The following is a 25,339-nucleotide window of genomic DNA, read 5'->3' as shown; positions in this document are numbered from 1 at the left end:
CATTGAGGGTACACGTGTCTCTTTCAATTCTGGTTTCCTTGGTGTGTATGCCCAATAGTGGGATTGCTGGGTCATAAGGCAGTTCTGTTTCCAGTTTTCTAAGGAATCTCCACACTGTTCTCCACAGTGGCTGCACTAGTTTGCATTCCCACCAACAGTGTAAGAGGGTTCCCTTTTCTCCACACCCTCTCCAACGTTTATTGCTTGTAGACTTTTGGATAGCGGCCATTCTGACTGGCGTGAAATGGTACTTCATTGTGGTTTTGATTTGCATTTCTCTGGTAATGAGTGATGTTGAGCATCTTTTCATGTGTTTGTTAGCCATCTGTATATCTTCTTTGGAGAAATGTCTGTTTAGTTTTTGGCCCATTTTTTGATTGGGTCGTTTATTTTTCTGGAATTGAGCTGCAGGAGTTGCTTGTATATTTTTGAGATTAGTTGTTAGTCAATTGCTTCATTTGCTATTATTTTCTCCCATTCTGAAGGCTATCTTTTCACCTTGCTTATAGTTTCCTTTGTTGTACAGAAGCTCTTAATTTTAATTAGGTGCCATTTGTTTATTTTTGCTTTTATTTCCAATAATCTAGGAGGTCGGTCATAGAGAATCCTGCTGTGATTTATGTCAGAGAGTGTCTTGCCTACGTTCTCCTCTAGGAGTTTTATAGTTTCTGGTCTTATGTTTAGATCTTTAATCCATTTTGAGTTATTTTTGTGTATGGTGTTAGAAAGTATTCTAGTTTCATTCTTTTACAAGTGGTTGACCAGTTTTCCCAGCACCACTTGTTAAAGAGATTGTCTTTTCTCCATTGTATATTCTTGCCCCCTTTTTCAAAGATAAGGTGTCCATAGGTGCATGGATTTATCTCTGCACTTTCTATTTTGTTTCATTGATCTATAATTCTGTCTTTGTGCCAGTACCATGCTGTCTTGATGACTGCGGCTTTGTAGTAGAGCCTGAAGTCAGGCAGGTTGATTCCTCCAGTTCCATTCTTCTGTCTCAAAATTGCTTTGGCTATTCGAGGTTTTTTGTATTTCCATACAAATTGTGAAATTATTTATTCTAGCTCTGAAAAATACTGTTGGTTGCTTGATAGGGATTGCATTGAATCTATAGATTGCTTTGGGTAGTATACTCATTTTCACTATATTTATTCTTCATATCCATTAACATGGTATATTTCTCCATCTATTATTGTCCTCTTTGATATCTTTCACCAGTGTTTTATAGTTTTCTATATATAGGTCTTTAGTTTCTTTAGGTAGATATACTCCTAAGTATTTTATTCTTTTCATTGCAATGGTGAATGGAATTGTTTCCTTAATTTCTCTTTCTATTTTCTCATTATTAGTGTATAGGAATGCAAGGGATTTCTGTGTGTTGATTTTATATCCTGCAACTTTACTATATTCATTTCTTAGCTCTAGTACTTTTCTGGTGGAGTCTTTAGGGTTTTCTATGTAGTGGATCATGTAATCTGCAAACTGAAATTTTTACTTCTTCTTTTCCAACTTGGATTGCTTTTATTTCTTTTTCTGCTCTGATTGCTGTGGCCAAAACTTCCAAAACTATGTTGAATAGTAGTGGTGAGAGTGGGCACCCTTGTCTTGTTCCTGACTTTAGAGGAAATGCTTTCAATTTTTCACCATTGAGGATAATGTTTGCTCTGGGTTTGTCATATATAGCTTTTATTATGTTGAGGTATGTTCCTTCTATTCCTGCTTTCTGGAGAGTTTTTATCATAAATGGATGTTAAAATTTGTCAAGGGATTTCTCTGCATCTATTGAGATAATCATGTGGCTTTTATTCTTCATTTTGTTATTGTGGTGTATTACATTGATCGATTTGCAGATATTGAAGAATCCTCGCACCCCTGGGATAAAGCCCACTTGGTCATGGTGTATGATCTTTTTAATGTGTTGTTGGATTCTGATTGCTAGAATTTTGTTAAGGATTTTTGCATCTATGTTCATCAGTGATATTGGCCTGTAGTTTTCTTATTTTTCTGTGGCATCTTTCAGGTTTTGGTATTAGGGTGATGGTGGCCTCATAGAATGAGTTTGGACGTTTACCTTCTTCTGCAATTTTCTGGAAGAGTTTGAGTAGGATAGGTGTTTACTCTTCTCTGAATTTTTTGTAGAATTCAGCTGTGAAGCCATCTGGACCTGGGCTTTTGTTTGCTGGAAGATTTCTGATTACAGTTTCAATTTCTGTGCTTGTGATGCGTCTGTTAAGATTTTCTGTTTCTTCCTGGTCCAGTTTTGGAAAGTTGTAGTTTTCTAAGAATTTGTCCATTTCTTCCAAGTTGTCCGTTTTATTTGCATATAGTTGCTGATAATAGTCTCTTATGATCCTTTGTATTTCTGTGTTGTATATGGTGATCTCTCCATTTTCATTTCTAATTTTATTGATTTGATTTTTCTCCCTTTGTTTCTTGATGATTCTGGCTAATGGTTTATCAATTTTATTTATCCTTTCAAAGAACCAGCTTTTGGGTTTGTTGATTTTTGCTATGGTCTCTTTTGTTTCTTTTGCATTTATTTCTGCCCTAATTTTTAAGATTTCTTTCCTTCTACTAACCCTGGGGTTCTTCATTTCTTCCTTTTCTAGTTGCTTTACGTGTAGAGTTAGGTTCTTTATTTGACTTTTTTCTTGTTTCTTGAGGTATGCCTATATTGCTATGAACCTTCCCCTTAGCACTGCTTTTACAGTGTCCCATAGGTTTTGGGTTGTTGTGTTTTCATTTTCATTCGTTTCTATGCATATTTTGATTTCTTTTTTGATTTCTTCAGTGATTTGTTGGGTATTCAGCAGTGTGATGTTCAGCCTCCTTATGTTGGAATTTTTAATAGTTTTTCTCCTGTAATTGAGATCTAATCTTACTGCATTGTGGTCAGAAAAGATGCTTGGAATGATTTCAATTTTTTTTAATTTACCAAGGCTAGATTGATACCCCAGAATGTGATCTATCCTGGAGAAGGTTCCGTGTACACTTGAGAAAAAGGTGAATTTCATGGTCATAACTTTTCTTCAAAGGAGTAAGTGTTTGTTTATTTCATGGCTGCAGTCACCATCTGCAGTAATTTTGGAGCCCCAAAAATAAAGTCTGCCACTGTTTCCACTGTTTTTCCATCTATTTGCCATGAAGTGATGGGACCAGATGCCATGATCTTTGTTTTCTGAATGTTGAGCTTTAAACCAACTTTCTTACTTTCCTCTTTCACTTTCATCAAGAGGCTCTTTAGTTCTTCTTCGCTTTCTACCATAAGGGTGGTGTCATCTGCATATCTGAGGTTATTGATATTTCTCCCGGCAATCTTGATTCCGGCTTGTGCTTCATCCAGCCCAGCGTTTCTCCTGATGTACTCTGCATATAAGTTAATAAGCAGGGTGAAAGTATACAGCCAGATGTACTCCTTTTCCTGTTTGGAACTAGTCTGTTGTTCCACGTCCACTTCTAACTGTTACTTACTGACCTGCGTACAGATTTCTCAAGTGGCAGGTCAGGTGGTCTGGTATTCACATCTCCTGAAAAATTTTCCACAGTTTATTGTGATCCACACAGTCAAAGGCTTTGTAGTAGTCAATAAAGCAGAAATAGATGTTTTTCTGGAACTCTGTTGGTTTTTTGATGATCCAGTGGATGTTGGCAATTTGAACTCTGGTTTCTCTGCCTTTTCTAAAACCAGCTTGAACATCTGGAATTTCACAGTTCACGTATTGCTGAAGGTTGGCTTGGAGAAGTTTGAACATTACTTTGCTAGCGTGTGAGATGAGTGCAGTTGTGCGATACTTTGAGCATTTTTTGGTATTGCTTTTCTTAGGGCTTGGAATTAAAACTGACCTTTTCCAGTCCTGTGGCCACTGCTGAGTTTTCCAAATTTGCTGGCATATTGAGTTCAGCACTTTCACAGCATCATCTTTTAGGATTTGAATTAGTTCAACTGGAATTCCATCACCTCCACTCACTTTGCTCGTAGTGATGCTTCTTCATAAGGCCCACTTGACTTCACATTCCATGATGTCTGGCTCTAGGTCAGTGATCACACTATTGTGATTATCTGGATCGTGAAGATCTTTTTGTACAGTTCCTCTGTGTATTCTTGCCACCTTTTTTCAATATCTTCTGCTTCTGTTAGGTCCATACCATTTCTGTCCTTTATCGAGCCCATCTTTGCAGGAAATGTTCCCTTGGTATCTCTAATTTTCTTGAAGAGATCTCTAGTCTTTTCCATTCTGTTGTTTTCCTCTTTTCTTTGCATTGATCGCTGAGGAAGGCTTTCTTATCTCTTCTTGCTATTCTTTCAAACTCTGCCTTCAGATGCTTATAGCTTTCCTTTTCTCCTTTGCTTTTCACTTCTCTTCTTTTCACAGCTATTTGTAAGGCCTCCCCAGACAGCCATTTTGCTTTTTTGCATTTCTTTTCCATGGGGATGGTCTTCATCCCTGTCTCCTGTACAATGTCATGAACCTCAGTCCATAGTTCATCAGGCACTCTGTCTATCAGATCTAGGCCCTTAAGTCTATTTCTCACTTCCACTGTATAATCATAAGGGATTTGATTTAGGTCATACCTGAATGGTCTAGTGGTTTTCCCTGCTTTCTTCAATTTAAGTCTGAATTTGGCAATAAGGAGTTCATGATCTGAGCCACGGTCAGCTCCTGGTCTTGTTTTTGCTGACTGTATAGAGCTTCTCCATCTTTGGCTGCAAAGAATATAATCAGTCTGATTTCGGTGTTGACCATCTGGTGATATCCATGTGTAGAGTCTTCTCTTGTGTTGTTGGAAAAGGGTGTTTGCTATGACCAGTGCATTTTCTTGACAAAACTCTATTAGTCTTTGCCCTGCTTCATTCCATGTTCTAACACAGCAGATCTCAAATTTTGTTGCACATGTGATTCTTGTTTGCATTTTGAATGGGTTTGTTTTTCCCACCATGACTCTTTTAGTTGTATATTTGAAGGCTATTATTTCTGTATTAACATTTTTTATGATCCTGAGTTCTTTCATTCCTTGGGTTAATTTTACATTTGATTCTCTAGAGCTTTACAGATAAATATTATGTCTTACCTGTAAATAGAAGTTGTTTTACTCTCCAGTTCTTATGCATCTGATTGACTGTCTTAGGTGCTACTGCATTGCCTAGTATCTCCTTTATATTTATATAACATTGGAAAATAGTAGGCGGTCTTACTTTGTTTCTCATCCTGGTGTAAATTCCTGTAGTATTTCACTATTAAATAAGAAAGCTGAGCACCGAAGAATTGATGTTTGAACTATGGTGTTGGAGAAGACTCTTGAGAGTCCCCTTGGAGTGCAAGGAGATCCAACGAGTACGTCCTAAGGGAGACCAGTCCTGGGTATTCATTGGAAGGAGTGATGTTGAAGCTGAAACTCCAATACTTTGGCAACCTGACATGAAGAGCTGAGTCATTTGAAAAGACCCGGGTGCTAGGAAAGATTCAGGGCAGGAGGAGAAGGGGACGACAGAGGATGAGATGGTTGGATGGCATTACCGACTCAATGGATATGAGTTTGGTAAACTCTGGGAGTTGGTGATGGACAGGGAGGCCTGGCGTGCAGCAGTTCATTGGGTCACAAAGAGTTGGACACGACTGAGTGACTGAACTGATACATATGCTTTCCTATTAAGAAAATTAAGGAACTGAAGATGGTGGAGTAGATGGACGTGCATTCATCTCCTGTAAGAACACCAAAATCACACTAGCTGGTGAACAACCATTGAAAGGAGGATGTTGAAACCCACCAAAAAATAAATACCCCATGTTCAGGGACAAAGGAAAAACCACGAGATGTTAGGATGGGTACAATCATGTTACAGTCATACCCCATGTCTGCCAGAGACTCTTGTGCTGTGCTGAGTCGCTTCAGTCATGTCAGACTCTTTGTGACCCCGTGGACTGTAGCCCACCAGGCTTTTCTGTCTATTGGATTCTCCAGGCAAGAATACTGGAGTGGGCTGCGCTCTTCCTGAACCAGGGATTGAACCATTGAGCCTATAGCCCTACCATGAAGACTGCAGACTCCAGGACTGGGCCGCCTCAGGCCAAACTATAGGGAGGGAACACAATCCCACACATCAGCAGAAAATTGGATTAAAGATTTACTAAATATGATCCTGCCCACCAGTGTAAGACCCACAGCCAGCCCCTCACGTTAGGAAGCTTGCACAAGTCTCTTATCCTCATCCATCAAAGAGCAGACAGATTGAAAACCACAATCACAGGAAAGGTGCCAAAATTATCACATGGATCACAGCCTTGTGTAACTCACTGAGACTATGAGCCATGCCATGCAGAAGAGCTGGCAAGAATACACAGAAGAACTGTACAAAAAGATCTTCACAACCCAGAGAATGACAATGGTGTGATCACTCACCTAGAGCCAGACATCCTGGAGTGTAATGTCAAGTGGGCCTTAGGAAGCATTACTATGAGCAGAGCTAGAAGAGGTGATGGCATTCCAGCTGAGCTATTTCACATCCTAAAAGATAATGCTGTTAAAGTGCTGCACTCAATATGCCAGCAAATTTAGAGCACTCAGCAGTGGCCACAGGATTGGAAAAGATCAGTTTTCATTCCAGTCCCAAAAAGGGAATGCAAGAGAATGTTCAGACTGCTGCACAAATTGCATTCATTTCACTTGCTAGCAAGGTCATGCTCAAAATCCTTCAAGCTAGGCTTGAACAGCATGTGAACCAAGAACTTCCGGATGCACAAGCTGGATTATGAAAGGGAGAAGAACCAGAGATCAAATTTCCAACATCCATTGGCTCATAGAGAAAAGAAAAGGAGTTTCAGAAAAACATCTATTTCTCCTTCATTGACTACATGAAAGCCTTTGACTGTCTGGATCACAACAAACTGTGGAAAATTTTTAAGGAGGTTGGAATACCAGATCACCTCAGCTGCCTCCTGAGAAACCTGTATGCAGGTCAAGAAGCAACAGTTAGAACCTGACATGGAGCAATGAAGTCATTCAAATTTGGGAAAGGAGTATGTCAAAGCTGTATATTGTTACCCTGCTTATTTCACTTCTTTGCAGAATACATCATGAGCAATGCTGTGCTGGATGAATCAGAAGCTGGAATAAGGATTTCCAGAAGAAATATCAGCAATCTCAGATATGCAGGTGACACCACCCTAATGGCAGTAAACAAAGAGGAACTAAAGAGCCTCTTGATAAAGGTGAGAGAATGAAAATGCTGGCTTAAAACTCAACATTCAAAAAACGAAGATTTGGTATCCAGTCTCATCAACTCATGGCAAAGAGATGGGGAAAAAATGGAAACAGTGACAGAGTTTATTTTCTTGGGCTCCAAACTCACTGCAGATGGTGACTGCAGCCATGAAATTAAAAGATGCTTGTTCCTTGGAAGTAAAGCTGTGACAAACCTACACCACGTATTAAAAAGCAGAGACATCACTTTGCCGACGAAGCGGCAAATAATCAAAGCTCTGGCTTTTCCTGTAGTCATTTATGAATGTGAAAGTTGGACTGTAAAGAAGGTTGTGTGCTGAAGAATTGATTCTTTTGAACTGTGATGTTGGAGAAGACTCTTGAAAGTACTTGGACAGCGTGGAGATCAAACCAATCATTCCTAAAGGAAACAGATTCTGAATATTCATTGGAAGAACTGATGCTGAAGCTGAAGCTCCAATACTTCAGCCACATGATGTGAAGAACTGACTCACTAGAAAAGACCCAGATGCTAGGAAAGATTGAAGGCAAGAGGAGAAGGGGACAACAGAGGATGAGATGGTTGGATGGCATCACCAACTCAATTGTTTTGTGTTTGAGGAAGCCCTGGGGGATGGTGAAGGACAGGTAAGGCTTTTGTGCTTCAGTCCACAGGGTCAGAAGGAGTCAGACACAACTTAGCGACTGAACAGCAAATTAAGAAAATATCTATAAATCCTTCATAATTACCTCTTTTTTTTTCTGTGTTTGTTCAGGAATGACTGTTGAGTTCTGTTAAGTTTTTCAGGACCTATGAAGGTAATTCAGGCTTTCTTTAGATCTGTTAATATGGTATATTATATTGATAGATTTCCTACTATTGAGCCAAGCTTGGCTTCCTGGGAAAATATGCTATGAGGTTTTCCTAATGTGTTATTGGGATGTTTTTGCCAATATTTTTAGTTTTTGCTTTTGTATCGAGTCATAAGTGATAACTTTTTGGAATTTTTTTGTATTATTAGGTTTAGGTTTCCATATCATGCTTTGTTGGGATAGTTCCTCTGTTTCTTTTATGGTAATAGATCTACTTATGCTTTTTTTTCTAATGAGGTCAGTTTTTATTGACCTGTATTTTCTTAAGAACTTATTCATTTTGTCTCATTTTCAAATTTATTTGCATAGAGATCTATCTACCAGAGAGTCTCTTATGGTATTTTAAATCTCTTCTATTTCAATAATTACCTCCCCCTACTCATTGTTAATTTCCCCCCAAACATTTTTATGTATTAGTTTGTTTGTTCCTACTCACATTCTCACAAATTTTTACTTTATCTTTCATTATTTCCTTTATGTTTTTTTTTTCAAATCTTCTGAATTTTATTTCCTTATGTTTTATTTTGGTTATTTTCCTGTACTTTATATTAACCTTTAGAGTTTGGAATTTATTTAATATATTTTTTGTCTTTCATTTTTATTGATGTAAGTGCTTAAGGCTATGAATTTCCACTGGTCTCAGCTTTAAGTATATCCCATGCTAGGATAGTAGCAGTATTTTTATTTTCATTATTTGTTAAAAAGTGGTTTAATTTTGGTTTTCATTTTACCCACCCATTGTATTCCTGTCTTTTTTTCCTTCTATTTGGTATCTATGCTATAGCTTTTCTGAAATGGTCCTGATCCATAATAAAAAAAAAAAAAAAAAAACTCAAACCTGAAGCCCTTCATTGTTTGCCTGTTTCTCCAGCCATTGCCTGGCTAACACTCATCTTTGAGGACTAAGCTCAAGTTTAAGAATTCTTCTCTGATACCTGTCAACCTTCAATATCAACCCAGTTAAGTACTCCTTCTGAGAAGTAAATAGAATCCCTTCAGCTGTAGACTTCAAAACTCTATTCTGACTTATGAGTTCCGGCAAACTCTAGAGCTTCTTCATAACCTTAGTTTGGTTTGTTGATTTTAGCTTTTCAGTGGAAATGTAACACAGAGACAGAAAAGCACACTAATTATGTGTCCAGCTCAATCAGTTTGCATAAAGATACCTACACAACCCCAACACAGGTCAGGAATGTGCCTATGAAGCTAAAATATATATCAGGAAATAGAAACTTACTAGCTCCCCAGAAGCCCCTTGCGTGGCTCCTCTCAATTGCTAAGCCTTTCCTCCTTTCCAAAGGGAACCATTACGCTGATTTCTAAAAATACAGATTAGTGATTCTGTCTCATAATGGCTGCTTTAAAGTTTTGTCAGATATTTCCAGCATATGTTTCATTTTGCTTTTTTGTGTCTGTTCATTATCTTCTTCCATGCACGATGAGATTTCTGTGGTTCTTTATATGTTGAGTAATTTCGGTTCCTAGCTTGATTATTTTGGATATTACATTGTAAGTTCTGAAGTCTTGTTTATATCCATGGCTTGTATGGTATTTTGAATTTTGGTGTCCTTCCCTAATCCACCTGTTATTATTTGCTTTGCAGAGTTCACGAGTAGCCAGGCCTGGAATTCTGTCTGGGTTTTAGAGTTGAATTCAGTGCAAGATAAGGATTGTATGTGTTTATTTCATCTTGTGTGTGAAGTCATCCAATGTTTTGAGGTTTAATAATATACTTACAAATACCCTCTGAATCAAAGAATAAATCAGAAGGGAAATCAGAAAATATTTTGAGCTGAATGATCATTTTTGTAAAAAAGTAAAATTTGGGATACAACTAAATGGGTACTTAGAGAGACATTTATAGGTCTTTGGTTCTTTCAAAGAGAGCAGTCAAATTAATAAGCCCCCAGGAAGACCAATCAAGGTAAAAATACAGAGCATAAACTTACAAATGTAGAGAATGAAAAAGGGAAAATCACTTGTAATCTTACATATTTTGAAAGGATAAGAATATATTATGAAGAATGTAAGTTAAATGGATTCATTCCTAGAAAAGCACAACTTTCCAAATCTAACAAAATACATAAAATCAGAGCATATGCAGAATACATCATGCAAAATGCCAGGCTGGATGAAGCTCAAGCTGGAATCAAGATTGCCAGGAGAAATATCAAGAACCTCAGATACGCAGATGACACCACCCTTATGGCAGAAAGTGAAGAGGAACTAAAGAGCCTCTTGATGAAAGTGAAAGAGGAGAGTAAAGAAGCTGGCCTAAAACTCAACATTCAAAAAACTAAGATCATGGCATCTTGTCCCATCACTTCATGGCAAATAGAAGAGGAAGAAGTGGAAGCAGTAACAGATTTTATTTTCTCAAGCTCCAGAAGTACTGTGGATAGTAACTGCAGCCATGAAATAAAAAGATGTTTGTTCCTTGGAAGGAAACCTATGACAAAACGAAACAGCATATTAAAAATCTGAGATATCACTTTGCTGACAAAGGTCTATATATTCAAAGTTATGGTTTTTCCAGTAGTCATGTACAGATATGAGATTTGGACCATAAACAAAGTGCTAAATAATTGATGCTTTTGAATTGTGGTGCTAAGATCACTAATGCGTTATAGTCTATCAAATGTTTAAAGAAAAAATAACAATCTTATCCACGCTGTTTCAGAAAATTGAGATATGGGAAGACTTTGTATGCAGTCAACATAAACCTTACATCAAAATCTAGAAAGGGTAATTAAAGAAAAGAACATTTGGAACATACTCATTTACAACTAAGATGCCGATGTCCTGCCACACCCAGTATACAAAAGTTAACCTAAAATGTGTCAAAGACCCATATAGAGAAGCTAAAAGTATAAAACTCATAGATTTAAATCTTTGTAACTTTGGACATGGCAATGGTTACTTAAATATGTCACCAAATGTACAAGCAATAATTTTTTTAAAAAAAGATAAACTTGGTAAAAAATTTAAAATTTGGTACACTGAAGGACATCATGAAGAAAGTGAAAAAGTCCACACAGAATAGGAGAGAATACATGTAAATCATATATTTGATCATGGTATAGCGTCCAGAATATGTAAAGAACTCTTACTCTAAACAATTAAAAGACAAGCAACTCAATTTAAAAACAGGCATTTAACATGGAACTGGAAGTCCTAGTCAGAGCACTAGGCAAGAAATGGAAATAAACAGCATCCAAATTGCAAAGGAGGAAGTAAAATTATCTCTGTTGACAGATGACATAATATTATATGTAGAAAGCCTCAAAGACCACTAAAAAACTATAAAAAGTAATAAATTCAATAAAGTTGCAAGATATTAAATCATACAAAAACATCTCTTTTGTTTGTATACACTAACAATGAACAATCCAAAAAGTAAATTAAGAAGACAATCCATTTACAATAGCATCAAAATGAATAAAATACTTAGGAATAAACCTAACCAAAAAGTGAAAGACTTATACAATGCAGACTACAAAGTGCTGCTGAAGAAAAGTAAAGAAGACACAAATAAATAGACATCCCATGTACATGGATTGAATAAGTTGACATATTAGTGACCAGAGATGTATCAGTACATCTTTTGTTACCCAAACATTATTGACTGGAGTGTTTCAATATTCATTTGCATAACAAATCACCAGCCACAGGCATTAGTTTCTGCAAAAATCCCCAGGTCAATAATGTGTTAATATTGTTAAGATGTAAATACTACTCAAAGTGATTCACAGAATTAGTGCAATCACTAACAAAATCCCAAAAGTGCTGGTTTTTGTTTGTTTACAGAAATAGAAAAGCCGATCCTAAAATTCATATGGAATCTCCAGGGACCCTGAGTGGCCAAAACAATTTTTAAAAAGAATGAAGTTTGAAATCTCACACTTCGTCATTTCAAAACTTACTAAGAAGCCCCAGGAATCAAAACAGTGTTGTACCAGCATAAAAACAGACATAAAGATCAAAGGAGCAGAATAATAAATCCCAAATTAAACTGTCACATATGTGGTCAAATGATCTTTGACCAAGTTTCCAAGAATACTTGATGTGATGGACTTCCCTGGTGGTACTGTGGATAAGAATCCACCTGCCAGTGCAGGTAACATGGGCTGGATCCTTGGTCTGGGAAGATTCCACATGTTTCGGAGCAGCTGAGCCCATATGCCCCAACTATTGAAGCCCTCGTGCCTAGAGTCTGTGCTTTACAATAAGAGAAGCCACCCCATCGAGAAGCCTGCATAGCACAAAAACAAAGAGTAGCCCTCGCTCAACACAGTTAGAGTAAAGCCTATGTGCAGCAACCAAAAACAAATAAATAATTTACAAAGAGAACATTAATTTAAAAAAGAACACGATGGGAAAAGGACTTCTCTTCAATAAATGATGCTAGGAAAAATGGAGAGTTGCATACAAAAGAATCAAGGTGGGTCCCTACCTTGTACAATATGCAAAAATTAACTCAAATGGAATAAAAACAGAAATGTAAGACTGAAAACTATAAAAGTCCCAGAAGAAAATGGGGAAAGCTCATGAAATCTAATTTGGCAATGACTTCTATTAGGGGACTTCCCTGGTGGCTCAGATGGTAAAGTATCTGCCTTCAATGTGGGAGACCCAGGTTCAATCCCTGGGTCGGGAAGATCTCCTGGAGAAGGAAATGGCAACCCACTCCAGTATTCTTGCTTGGAAAATCCCATGGATGGAGGAGCCTGGTAGGCTACAGTCCATGGGGTTGCAAACAGTTGGACATGACTGAGGGACTTCACTTTCACTCTTAGATATTACACCAAAAGCACAGGTTACAAAAGGAAAAACAGACAAACGCACTACATTAACCTTAAAAGCTTTTGATCATCAAAGGAAACAATTGAAAAGGCAATCTACAGAATGGGAGAAAATATTTGCAAATCCTATATCTGATAAGAGGTTAATATCCAGAATATATAGAGAATTCCTACAACTGAATGACAGAATAACTTAATTTAAACATGGGCAAAGGACTTAAGTAGACATTTCTCCAAAGAAGATAAACAAATGGCCAACAAACCTGAGAAGATGCTCAACATCACTAATCATCAAAAAATGCAAATCAAAACCACTGTGAGACATTACTTCACACACTTTAGGATAGCCATTATCAAAAACACAGCAAAGAACAGATGTGTGGTGAGGATGTGAAGAAGTTGAAAGCCTTCTGCTCTGTTGGTGGGAATGTAAAATGGTGTAGTCAGTATGGAAAAGAATACAGAAGGTCCTCAAAAAAACAAAAACAAAGCAAGAACTGTCATATGACCAGGAATGTCACTTGTGTATATCCAACAGCACTGAAAACAGAATCTCAAAGAGATATTTGCACACCCACATTCATTACAGCATTATTCAAAATAGCCAAGACTATGGCTCAGATCATGAGTTCCTTATTGCAAAATTCAGACTTAAATTGAAGAAAGTAGGAAACACCACTAAGCCATTCAGGTATAACCTAAATCAAATCCCTTATGATTATGCAGTGGAACTGAAAACTAGATTCAAAGGATTAGACATGGTAGAGTGCCTGAAGAACTATGGACAGAGGTTTGTAACACTGTAGAGGAGGCAATGATCAAAACCATCCCAAAGAAAAGGAAACACAACAAGGCAAAATGGTTGTCTGAGGAGGCCTTACAAATAGCTGAGAAAAGAAGAGAGGCAAAAGGAAAAGGAGAGAAGGAAATATATACCATCTAAATGCAGAGTTCCAAAGAATAGCAAGGAGAGATAAGAACGCCATCCTCAGTGATCACTGCAAAGAAATAGAGGAAAACAATAAAATGGGAAAGACTAGAGATCTCTTCAAGAAAATTAGAGATTCCATGGGAACATTTCATGCAAACATGGGCACAATAAGGGACAGAAACGGCAAGGACCTAATAGAAGCAGAAGAGATTAAGAAGGGGTGGCAAGAATACACAGAAGAAATGTACAAAAAAGATCTTAATGACCCAGGTAACCATGATGGTGTGATCACTCACCTAGAGCCAGACATGCTGGAATGTGAAGACAGTGGGCCTTAGGAAGGTGATGGAATTCCAGCTGAGCTATTTCAAATTCTAAAAGATGATGCTGTTTAAGTACTGCAGTCAATATGCCAGCAAATTTGGAACACTCAGTAGTGGCCAGAGGACTGGAAAAGGTTACTTTTCATTCCAACCCCAAAGAAGGGCAATGCCAAAGAATGTTCAAACTACCACACAATTGCACTCATTTCAGATGCTAGCAAGGTCATGCTCAAAATCCTTCAAGCTAGGCTTGAATAGCATGTGAACCGAGAACTTCCAGATGTTCAAGCTGGATTTAGAAAAGGCAGAGGAACCAGAGATCAAGTTCCCAACATCAGTTGGATCATAGAAAAAGCAAGGGAATTCCAGAAAAGCATCTACTCTGGTTCATTGACTACGTGAAAGCCTTTGACTGTCTGGATCACAACAAACTGTAGAAAATTCTTAGAGAGATGGGAATACCAAACCATCTTGCTCGTTTCCTGAGAAACCTGTATGCAGGTCAAGAAGCAACTGTTAGAACCAGACATGGAACAGACTGGTTCCAAATTGGGAAAGGAGTACATCATGGCTGCATATTGTCACCCTGCTTATTTAATTTATATGCAGAGTACATTATGCGAAATGCTAGGCTGGATGAAGCACAAGCTGGAATCAAGATTGCCAGGAGAAATATCAATAACCTCAGATATGCAGATAACACCACTCTAATGGCAGAAAGTGAAGAGGAACTAAAGAGCCTCAAGATGAAGGTAAAAGAGGAGAGTGAAAAATCTAGCTTAAAACTCAACATTTCAGAAAACTAAAATCATGGCATCCAGTGCCATACTTCATGGCAAATTGCTGGAGAAAAAATGGAAACACTGAGACAGACTTTATTTTCTTGGGCTCCAAAATCACTGCAGATGGTGACTGCAGCCATTAAATTAAAAGATGCTTATTCCTTGGAAGAAAAGCAATGACAAACCTAGACAGCATATTAAAAAGCAGAGACATCAATATGCTGATAGAGGTCCATATAGTCAAAGGTATGTTTTTTCCAGTAGTCATGTATGGATGTGAGAGTTGGACCATAAATAAGTCTGAGCACTGACAAATTGCTGCTTTTGAATTGTGTTGTTGGAGAAGACTCTTTAGAGTCCCTTGAATAGCAAGGAGATCAAACCAGTGAATCCTAAAGGAAATCAATCCTGAATATTCATTGGAAGGACTGAAGTTTAAGCTCTGATACTTTGGCCACCTGATGCGAAGAGCCAACTCATTTGAAAAGACCCTGATGCTGGGAAAGACTGAGGGCAGGAGGAGATGATGGTGACAGAGGATGAATGGTTGGATGGCATTATCGACTTGATGGACATGAGTTTGAGGAAACTCTGGGAGACAGTGAAGGACAGGCAAGCCTGGCATGCTGCAGTCCAGGGGGTTGCAAAGAATCGGGCATGACTGAATGACTGAACAACAAAAAAGACATGGAAACAACCTATATATACTTCATTTTGTGGAGAGATATTTTGAATGACATTTTTAAAAACTTCCATGTACAGATGTTCATTGATAGCATATAGAAACTGATCTGTGTCTATGTTAATCTTGTACTTTATAACCCTGCTAAACTCATATAGATAGTCATGTTGTGTGCAATAGAAGAAACACGTACAGGATTTGTATGTTGAATTATTTAAAACTCATGAATAAAATCAAAGATATAAATAAATAGAGAGATTTACTATGTTCATGGGTTAGAAGAGTCAGAGCAGCAAACATATCAGTTCTCTCCAAAGCTATAGATTTAATAGCAATCAAATTCCAGCAGAAAAAAATATAATTGTGGTTTACTACTGCATAGTGTTTTGGGTATTTCTTTTATATGCAAAGGTCTTATGAGCCAATAAAACTTTCAAAGTAAAAAAAAAATTTTTTTTGAGATCAGTCCTGCTATTCTAAAATTTTATGAAAGGGCAAAACAACCTTAATAGCCAAAAAGATCTGGTGAAACGTGTATAAATTTGGAGGAATCACATTCCCAGATACTGAGCTGCTATTAAGCTATAATAATCAAGACAGGTGGTATTGGTGAAAGGATCAGAAATCCAAAGAGCAGAAGAGAGATTATTGAAAGATATCCTCTTTTATAAAGATGCTAATTGACCCCATTCATGAGGGCTCCAACCTCATGGCCTAATCACCTCTCAAATGCACAGATATTGGAGGCCACATGAAGACAGAGACAGATAGGAGTTAGGCTGCTAGAAGCCAAGAATCTCTTCAAGCCACAAGAATGTGCCTGTGGCCAGGAAGGGTTTCCCATCTAGAGCTTTCAGATGTGGGGCCGTAATAGGTTTTGGGGGGCGAGGTGATGGGGGAGTATTAAGGGTTTTCTACATATAAGATTAACGCTTCTGCAAACAGAGAGAGTTTGACTTTATTTTTTCCAGTTTGGATACCTTTATTTGTTCTACCTGCAGGATTGCTCTGGCTCAGAGATCTAATGTTATTTTGAAGAGAAGTGGTAAGGGGGCCAGACATATTCTGCTGGGTGGTAAAGAGAGAGAAGGGAGCTAGATCTTATGTTGAGGTACCACCCTGGGCCAATGAAGTCACAGAATACCAGGGACCCTCAACTTTGGATGCTCCATTGAACCCACTGTTAGGTGGAGATTAGGTATATTTGGGGTGAGAAGTATTTAGAGGTAGATTGGTTGGCCTTGGAGTAACAAGCCTACTCTAGCATGAAAATGGAAATATTTGTATATTATGTACCTATTTCCTTCCAGGGGAGAAAATGGGAAATCAGGTGAACACTGAATTAGAACAAGTAATAAAGTAATCCCTTCCACGTAACAAAGCTGATGGAGCCATTGAAGAGTCTCTAGTTCCTCTTCCCCTAGGCTTTGTGATCAGTGTGTTCCACCTCATTGGCAACTTTCTGAAAACAGTATTAATAAGCTATTTCCCTTGTCTGGGAAATGAGTATAAGGACTTTATTTTCTATGAGAATACTGGCTCTGCAAATGTACTTCCAAATTGCTCCCCACATGAGCTCAGTTTGAACCATATCCCCTTTGGAGTTACTAAATGAGTTATAGGAATGTTTAATGTTTGAAGCATACCGTGTCCAAAAATTTCTTTTAAAACTATAGAAAACTTCAGATTATGACAACTCAGCATTAAAAACTTACCAACTTCTTGATATATATCCAAAGGAAGTGAAATCAGGGTCTCAAAATAATATCTGGGGTCCCATGTTCATCGCAGAATTACAGTAGTCAAGGAATGAAAACAACCTAAATGTATGTCAGTGGACAAATGGATAAAGAAAATGTGGTATATGTCTGCATATGTGTATATACATACCATTTTCAACAACATGGATGAACCTTGACTACATTATGCTGAGTGAAATACGTCTGAGAAAGACAAATACTGCAATGCATGCCCTCACTTGCTAGGCTGGATGAAATACAAGATGAAATCAAGATTGCTGTGAGAAATATCAACAAGATGCCTGTGTGCTAGTCGTGTTCAACTCTTTGCAACCCTTTAGACTGTAGCCAGTATACTGGAGTGGGTTGCCATTTCCTTCTCCAGGGGATCTTCCTGACCCAGAGATCGAACCTGTGTCTCCTACATTGCAGACGGATTCTTAACCTGCTGAGCCATCGGGGAAGCCCATCAACAAAATGATACAACTCTAATGGCAAAAAATGAAGAGGAACTAAAGAGCTTCTTGGCAAGGGAGAAAGAGGATAGTGGAAAAGCTGGCTTAAAACTCAACTTTCCAAAAACGAAGATCATGGCATCCAGTCCCATCACTTCATGACAAATAGAAAGGATAAAAGTAGAAGCAGTGACAGATTTTGTTTTTTGGGCTCCAAAATTACTGCAGATGGTGACTGCAGCCGTGAAATTAAAAGACCTCTTGCTCCTTGGAAGGAAAGCTATGACAAACCTAGACAGCATATTAAAAAGCAGACATCACTTTGCTGACAAAGATCTGTATAGTCAAAGCTATAGTTTTTCCGTTAGTCATTTACAGATGTGAGAGTTGGGCCATAAAGAAGGCTGAGCACCAGATAATAGATACTTTCAAATTGTGGTACTGGAAAAGCCTCTTGAGAGTCCCTTGGACAGCAAGGAGATGAAACCAGTCAATCCTAAGGACAGTGAACTCTGAATATTCCCTGGAAGGACTGATGCTGAAGCTGAAGCTCCAATACTTTGGCCACCTGATGTGAAGAGCCAACTCATTGGAAAAGACCGATGCTGGGAAAGATTGAAGGTGGGAGGAGAAGGGGACGACAGAGGATGAAATGGTTGGATAGCATCACCAACTCAATGGACATGAGTTTGAGCAAACTCGGGGAGATAGTGAAAGACAGGGAATCCTGGTGTGCTACAGTCCATGGAGTCACAAAGAGCTGGACACAACTGAGCAAAGAACAATAATAACAATGCTCTTACATGTGGAATCTAAACCCATCAAGCTACTAGACACAGAGAGGAGAATGGTGATGGCAGGGGTGGTAGAGGGGAAAATGAGGAAGTGTTGGTCTAAGGGTACGAGTTCGGGAGATCTAATGTCAACATGGTGAGTATCTACTTGAAATTTGTTAAGGGAGATCTTAAATGTTAAATCAGCACAAAAATGGTAATTATGTGAGCTGATAGATATGTTAATGCACTTGAGTGTGTTGATTGTTCCACAATGTGTGTGTGTGTATATATATATATGTATATATATATATCATAATGTCAATTTGTATACCTTAAGAAGTGTAGGTATATAAGACAAATAAGAATCATATATATATATATATATATATATATATATATATATATATATATATATAATTTGGTGGCTCATACCGTAAAGTGCTGCCCACGATGTGGGGGACCCAGGTTCGATCCCTGGGTTGGGAAGATCCCCTGGAGAAGGAAATGGCAACCCACCCCAGTACTCTTGTCTAGAAAATTCCATGGATGGAGGAGCCTGGTGGGCTACAGTCCATGGAGTCGCAAAGAGTCAGACATGACTGAGTGAGTTCGTGTTTTTTCTTTCTTTCTTTTCTTATATAGTTTGTCAATTTATTTGCCAACTATACCTCAGTAAGTTCAGTTCTGTTCAGTTGCTCAGTCATGTCTGACTCTTTGCGACCGCATGGACTGCAGCTCACCAGGCCTCCCTGTCCATCACCAACTCCTGGAGTTTACTCAAACTCATGTCCATCGAGTTGTTGATGCCATCCAACCATCTCAGCCTCTGTCATCCCTTTCTCCCGCCTTCAATCTTTCCCAGCATCAGGGTCTTTTCCAGTGAATCAACTCTTTGCATCAGTTCAGTTCAGTCCCTCAGTTGTGTATGACTGTTTGCGACCCCATGGACTGCAGCATGCCAGGCCCATCACCGATTCCCAGAATTTACTCAAACTCATGTCCATTGAGTTGGTGATGCCATCCAACCATCTCATCCTCTGTCATCCCCTTCTCCTGCCTTCAAGATACCTCAATAAAGCTGGAAACAAAAACTGACATGACCCGACCTGGTTGTTTTCCAGGTATGAGAGAATTGAAATCCCAATTCATATTGTACCTCACGTAACCATTGGGAAAGTATGCCTTGAGTCAGCAGTTGAGCTGCCCAAGATCCTGTGCCAAGAAGAACAAGATGCATATAGGAGGATCCACAGGTAGAGACCCTCACTGCTCATCTTTCTACTTCTCAGGGCCTGGTCCCCATTCCCTCCCGTCCTGTCATCTTTGGCAGCTCAACTTGTGAGCCCCCTTTGCTTTTTTGCTCTCTTATGAAAAAGCTTTACAGTAGTTTGCAGTCATCAGTTTTCTCACCCTGTATGATAACAGTCTCTTTACCACTTATTTCTCTCCTGGTGTACTTTGCATCCTCCTGGGGCAAAGATAATTTTTTAGTTGCTAAAAAAAATTAACATCTAAGTTAACCCCATGTACTATGTGACGCCTTCAGTCAGAGACAGTAATTTCCAGATTATTTCTTTGAATTATTTCAATGTTCGAAATGAAAGTACATCCCCCCATCATGAAAAATTTAACAAGAATGGAAAGTTAAATGATCCATAATTATCTGTTCTGGCAGCAGACTGGTGCCAGCCAGATTAGATGAACTGATGCTCTGCTACTAATCTATTTTATCCTATCCCTTTAGCCTTACACATCTGGACTCAGTAACCAAGATCCATAATGGCTCAGGTAAGATTTTTTTTCCCCTAAAGTATAAACAGTAAAATACTCACATGACCGAAGCAAATTTAGCTGAAGTAACTGAATTGGTGAGTACAAATTACCCTGGAGTTTTCTTTCCCAAGAGCTTTTCCACTTGCTAAGCCTGCCCCCACAACTTTTCTGTTGAACCCTGCGGACAACTGAATACCATACATGCCACCCAAAGGAAGACTGGAATGTTTGCAGCAGCAGTATTTGCAATAGCCAAAAAGTGGAAACACCCAGCTGTCTGTCAGTGGGTGAATGGATCAACAAAGCGTGATCCATCCATACAACAAAGTATTGCTCAGAAATGAAAAGAACAAACTACCGATATGTGATGGAGAAGGAAATGGCAAACCACTCCAGTATTCTTGCCTGGAGAATCCTATGGACAGAGGAGCCTGGCAGACTACAGTCCATGGGGTCGTAAGAGTTGGATATGACTTAGCGACTAAATCATCAAATCATCACATGGACAACCTTGATGAATCTCAAAACCATTATGCCAGGTGAAGTGTCATGTAAACTGTTACATACTTTATAGTTCCATTTATATGAAATTCAAGAATAGGCAAGAGTAATGGGGCTTCCCTGGTGGCTCAGAAGGTAAAGAATCCACCTACAACATGGGAGACTGGGGTTTGATCTCAGGGTTGGGAAGATCCCCTGGAGGAGGGAATGGCTACCCACTCGTTATTCTGGCCTGGAGAATCCCCATGGACAGAGGAGCCTGGTGGGCTACAGTCCAAGGGGCTGCAAAGAGTCAGACACGACTGAGTAACTAAGCACAGCACAATCTATGGTGACAGCATAGATTATGGATTAGTGTGGGGAAGTCTTGAAGGTTGGGGAAAGAGACCCTTTTGGGGGTCTTAGCCCTTTCGCTATGAGAGTGCAAAGCTGGTTATCTTTCTGCTCTCTGCATAGGCAGGCTTCCCTCTGGATTATGGGTTCAGGGATGTTCAGGGTAGCCTCTGAATAGGTATCTTCCTTGCTCAGTTATCCTGCTATCCCCTGGCTGCCCATCCAAAGCTGTCTGCCAGTTCTACTACTATACTTTTTCTATGTTCTCCTCCTTCCCCTTCTTCCTGTACTCCCTGGTGTGGGGCTGCTGATGGTGGAATGTTGTCCTTGTGTTTTGTTTCTGTTGAAGTATTTACCAAGAATCTGTGCAGTCAGATGTCAGCGGTCAGCGGACCTCTACTGCAGTGGTTGGAGGACAGACTGGAGCAAAACCAACAGCATGTGCAGGAGCTGCAACAAGAAAAGGAAGAGCTTCTGCAAGAACTTTCTTCTCTAGAATAAAGCAGGAGACAGAACGGGGTAAAATGCTTTTCTTCCAATTTGTGTTAAACATGGTCTGCAATTTCACATATAGGATGTGTAGGAATATGAGGGAGCAGCTCTTTTTATACCCCAATGGATGTGTCTTATGCCTGCAATAAACAAACACAAGACATCTTCCAGAAAGTTTCATTTAGGGCTTAATAAACCCTCCTACCTGGAACTGGCCTACACAGAGCAAATGCAGGGTGATTTAAGTAGAATATGAAAGCTTTTTAAAGACTGTGGAAGGTACATTGGCAAGGACATTCTATAATAAAATGTCTGGGGAGTATATCTCAAATGTTCATTTCCCCCTGGAATGAGCTAAAGGAAGAAGAGTATTTCATGTTTGATTTTGTAGTTAGGATGCTTATATTGGACAAGTAAATAAGTACATGAGGGTCAGTGGAAAGAAGTGACTCTACCTATACTTTTTGCCCCCACTGACAGGCATATGTCTTGTGTCTTCCTTCCTGATCTCTAAAATAGGTATTCTGAGATATCTAGGAAAGGTTGAATCTATGTGGGTGCTCTTTATAACCAAAAACATAAGTTCTGACATATTTGACTTTGAAGTAAATTCCTATTGAGCAGATCCTAGACCCTAAGAACTAGTATAATATAAATGTGTTTTTCCAGAAACATTTAGGACTTAGGATGTAACAGAAATCACACTTTAAAAAGTTCTGTTGCATCCTTCTTACCATGTGTAACCACAAATGATAAGTGTATCTTCAGAAAAGAGCCAAGCCTACCTCATACTAGAAATTACAGTGGGAATTGAAGGAGTTAGAAAGATGACAAAGAAAGTCCTAATCCCAATAGCAGTGACAAAGGGTTGGTTTTTGTTTTTTCTTCCTGTTTCTCCCTAAATTATTGCTTTTCACATTTCAAAGTATAGTCCAGAACTACCTGTACCATAATCATTTGGATGTCAGACTTCATCTCTTCATCTCAGAACCAGAAAAGGTCATGAACTTTCTTAGGGCATATGTAGTCTAAATGTTGTGTTTTCCCTCATTTCCCACAGCCAGAGTTCTTCTCTATTCTTTTCTTTCCCTGTAGGAAGGATGAAGATATCCAGGAATAAAATTAATTAGGCTAAATCCATTTTGAAGAAGAAAAACTGGGGGGACTCCCGTTACCTGACTTCAAGATTTACTATAAAGCTGTAGTGATCAAGACAGCCCAACCGATTTTGACAAAGGTACAGAAGCAATTCAATGGAGGAAGGATAGTCTTTTCAACAAATCATGTTGGTGCAGTTGGCAAAGAAAAGAAACTTTGACCTAAACTGTATACAATATACAAATTTGAAAATGTATCATGATGTTAGGTATAAGATGTAAAACTGTAAAACCTTTAGGGAAAAAAAATCATAGAAAAATCTTTAGGATCTTGGGCTAGACAACGAGCTCTTGGCCTTCACCCCAAAAGCACAGTCCTAAAAGGAAAAAGTTGATACACTGGACTTTTTCAAAAGGAAAAACTGCTCTGCAAACAATTTAAGAGGAAGATGTTATTGACAGAAATCACTTGCAAACCATTTATCGTGATGAATCCAGAATATATTGTATAAAGTCAAGAGGAAAAAAATAATACAATTAGAAAATGAGCAGAAGACATGAATAGACATAGCACTGAAGAGGGAATGTTAATGGCAAGCAAGCATAGGAGAAAATGCTGAATCTTATTAGTAATCAGGGGATGCAAATTAAAACCATAAGGAATTATGACTATGTACTTATCAGAATGGCTAAAGAAAATAATAATGAAAATGGGGACTTCCTGGCAGTTCAGTGGTTGAGACTCTGCCTTTCAGTGCCAGGGGCATGGGTTTGATCCCTAGTTGGGGATCTAAGATCCCACATGCTTCAGGGTGTGGCCAAAATTTTTTTAAAATAGTGAAAATAGAAGATGCTCTTAAGCATACAAATTGGAGATCTCTTACCTTGCTGAATGGAATGTAAAATGGTAAGCCACTCTGAAAAAAAGAGTTTGGAAACTTCTAATAAACTTAAACATGAAAGTAAAAGCGTTAGCTGCTCAGTCATATCTGACTCTTTGGACTCCATGGACTGTAGCCTGCCAGGCTCCTCTGTCCATAGGGATTCTCCAGGCAGGAATACTGCAGTGGGTTGCCATTCCCTTCTCCAGGGGATTTTCCTGACCCAGGGATCGAAAGTTAGACATACATGTACTTTATTACCCAGCAACTGTTTTTCTGGACATCTATCCCAAAGAAATGAAAGCCTATTTTGGCACAAAAACTTCTATATAGATGTTATTAGCACTTTCATTTGTAATAGCCCCAGATGAAACAACCCAGATGTCCTGCAGTTGTGTGTGCAGTTAAACCAACCATGCACACCACAGGATACTACTCTGCAATGTAAAGAAACAGAATATTGATATACACAACTTGGATGGACCTCAAGTGTATTATGATGAATGAAAAAAGTCTCAACAGGCCACCTGCTGTATGACTGCATTTGTATAACATTCTAAATTCTTGAAATGAAAAAATTATAGAAATGAAGAACAGATTAATGGTTGCCAAGGATAGGACTAGAGTGGGTATGAGATATGCGTGATTATAAAGGGTAACAACACAAGCAGTTCCTTTGTGCTGATGGAACAGTTCTATTTCTTGATTGTGGTGCTGATTACATGAATGTATATCTGTACTAAAACTATATAGAGCTACACAAAAAAAAACCCACAAATGAGTGCATGTAAAATCTGGTGAAACCAAATAAGGTCTATAGTCTAGTCAGCAGTATTGTACCATTGTCAATATGTTGGTTTTGAAGTTGGACTATAATGATGTGTAAGATCTTACCACTGGGGGAAACTCAGACTCCCTGTACTATTTTTGCACCTTCCTGTTAATCTGTAATTATTACAAAATAAAGAGTTGTAAGTTTTAAATAAGGAACTAGGAGGCATGGTATGTACTTGTGAAACAAGAGTAATAAAAAGAAAATTTGAGGGGAATAGGATGATTTGACTATTTTTACAGGCCAGCCTTCAGCATGTGTCCCTTCTAAGCTATTTACACTGATGCAGTTATGACCATTTGAAATTCTTTTTCTAACCTGATAATCTGGGTTGTAATTTGTAAAACAGGAATGTGGGGAGAGGAGGTGGGTACTCAGAAATGTCCAAGTACATGCCATGCCTGAGGAAGCAGGGCTGGGATGAGGGCCTTGTCTGGGGCCAAATGATGTAGCAAATAAGTAAATATAGTGATGGAAATGGAAGCCAGGTTTGTCAAGTGTCAGTATTAATGTGAAAGTTTTTTCCAAGGAAAAATGTATATATACACAGATATAGGGCTGTGTGCAGATATAGATGCATGTATTTCCTGGCTCTGTCCATTCGGATTAGAAGAAATGATACCCCAGTAGCTATGAGCACATCGAGCACCCAGATATTGGTTCTCACTAAATGTAACCAGGGCCGCCTCTGAGAGAAATGGCTGGTTCTGGAGCTGGGGCAGAGAAAGTATGAGATAAGCCGAGACCAAAGTTCCGTTGTTAATGCTGACAAAAGGCCACTTAAAACAAGGAGTAAATTCAGAGCAGTGCTTATTGGTACCAGCAGGTTTGTAGCCTCCCCACAAATCTCTCTCTCCTGTACCTTAA

The 25,339-nt window shown here is 38.7% G+C and overlaps 1 protein-coding gene across 1 annotated transcript in view; it reads left to right on the top strand.

Annotated features, from left to right (window-relative positions):
• BRCC3 (BRCA1/BRCA2-containing complex subunit 3) overlaps window positions 1-24,630 on the top strand; it is a 78,435-nt gene extending 53,805 nt beyond the window's left edge. The window contains exons 9-12 of the mRNA XM_061408915.1: window positions 19,685-19,816; window positions 20,308-20,351; window positions 21,520-21,689; window positions 22,758-24,630. Of these exons, the coding sequence (XP_061264899.1) occupies window positions 19,685-19,816; window positions 20,308-20,351; window positions 21,520-21,671 (328 nt within the window). The 3' untranslated portion in view covers window positions 21,672-21,689; window positions 22,758-24,630. The remainder of the gene's footprint in view (window positions 1-19,684; window positions 19,817-20,307; window positions 20,352-21,519; window positions 21,690-22,757) is intronic.
• Window positions 24,631-25,339: the final 709 nt, after the last annotated feature.

This window comes from Bos javanicus, chromosome X (genome assembly GCF_032452875.1).
Source record: "Bos javanicus breed banteng chromosome X, ARS-OSU_banteng_1.0, whole genome shotgun sequence".
Lineage (NCBI taxonomy): Eukaryota > Metazoa > Chordata > Mammalia > Artiodactyla > Bovidae > Bos > Bos javanicus.
The sequence above is the reverse complement of the archived record's forward strand: the minus strand, read 5'-3'. Positions and strand labels throughout refer to the sequence as shown.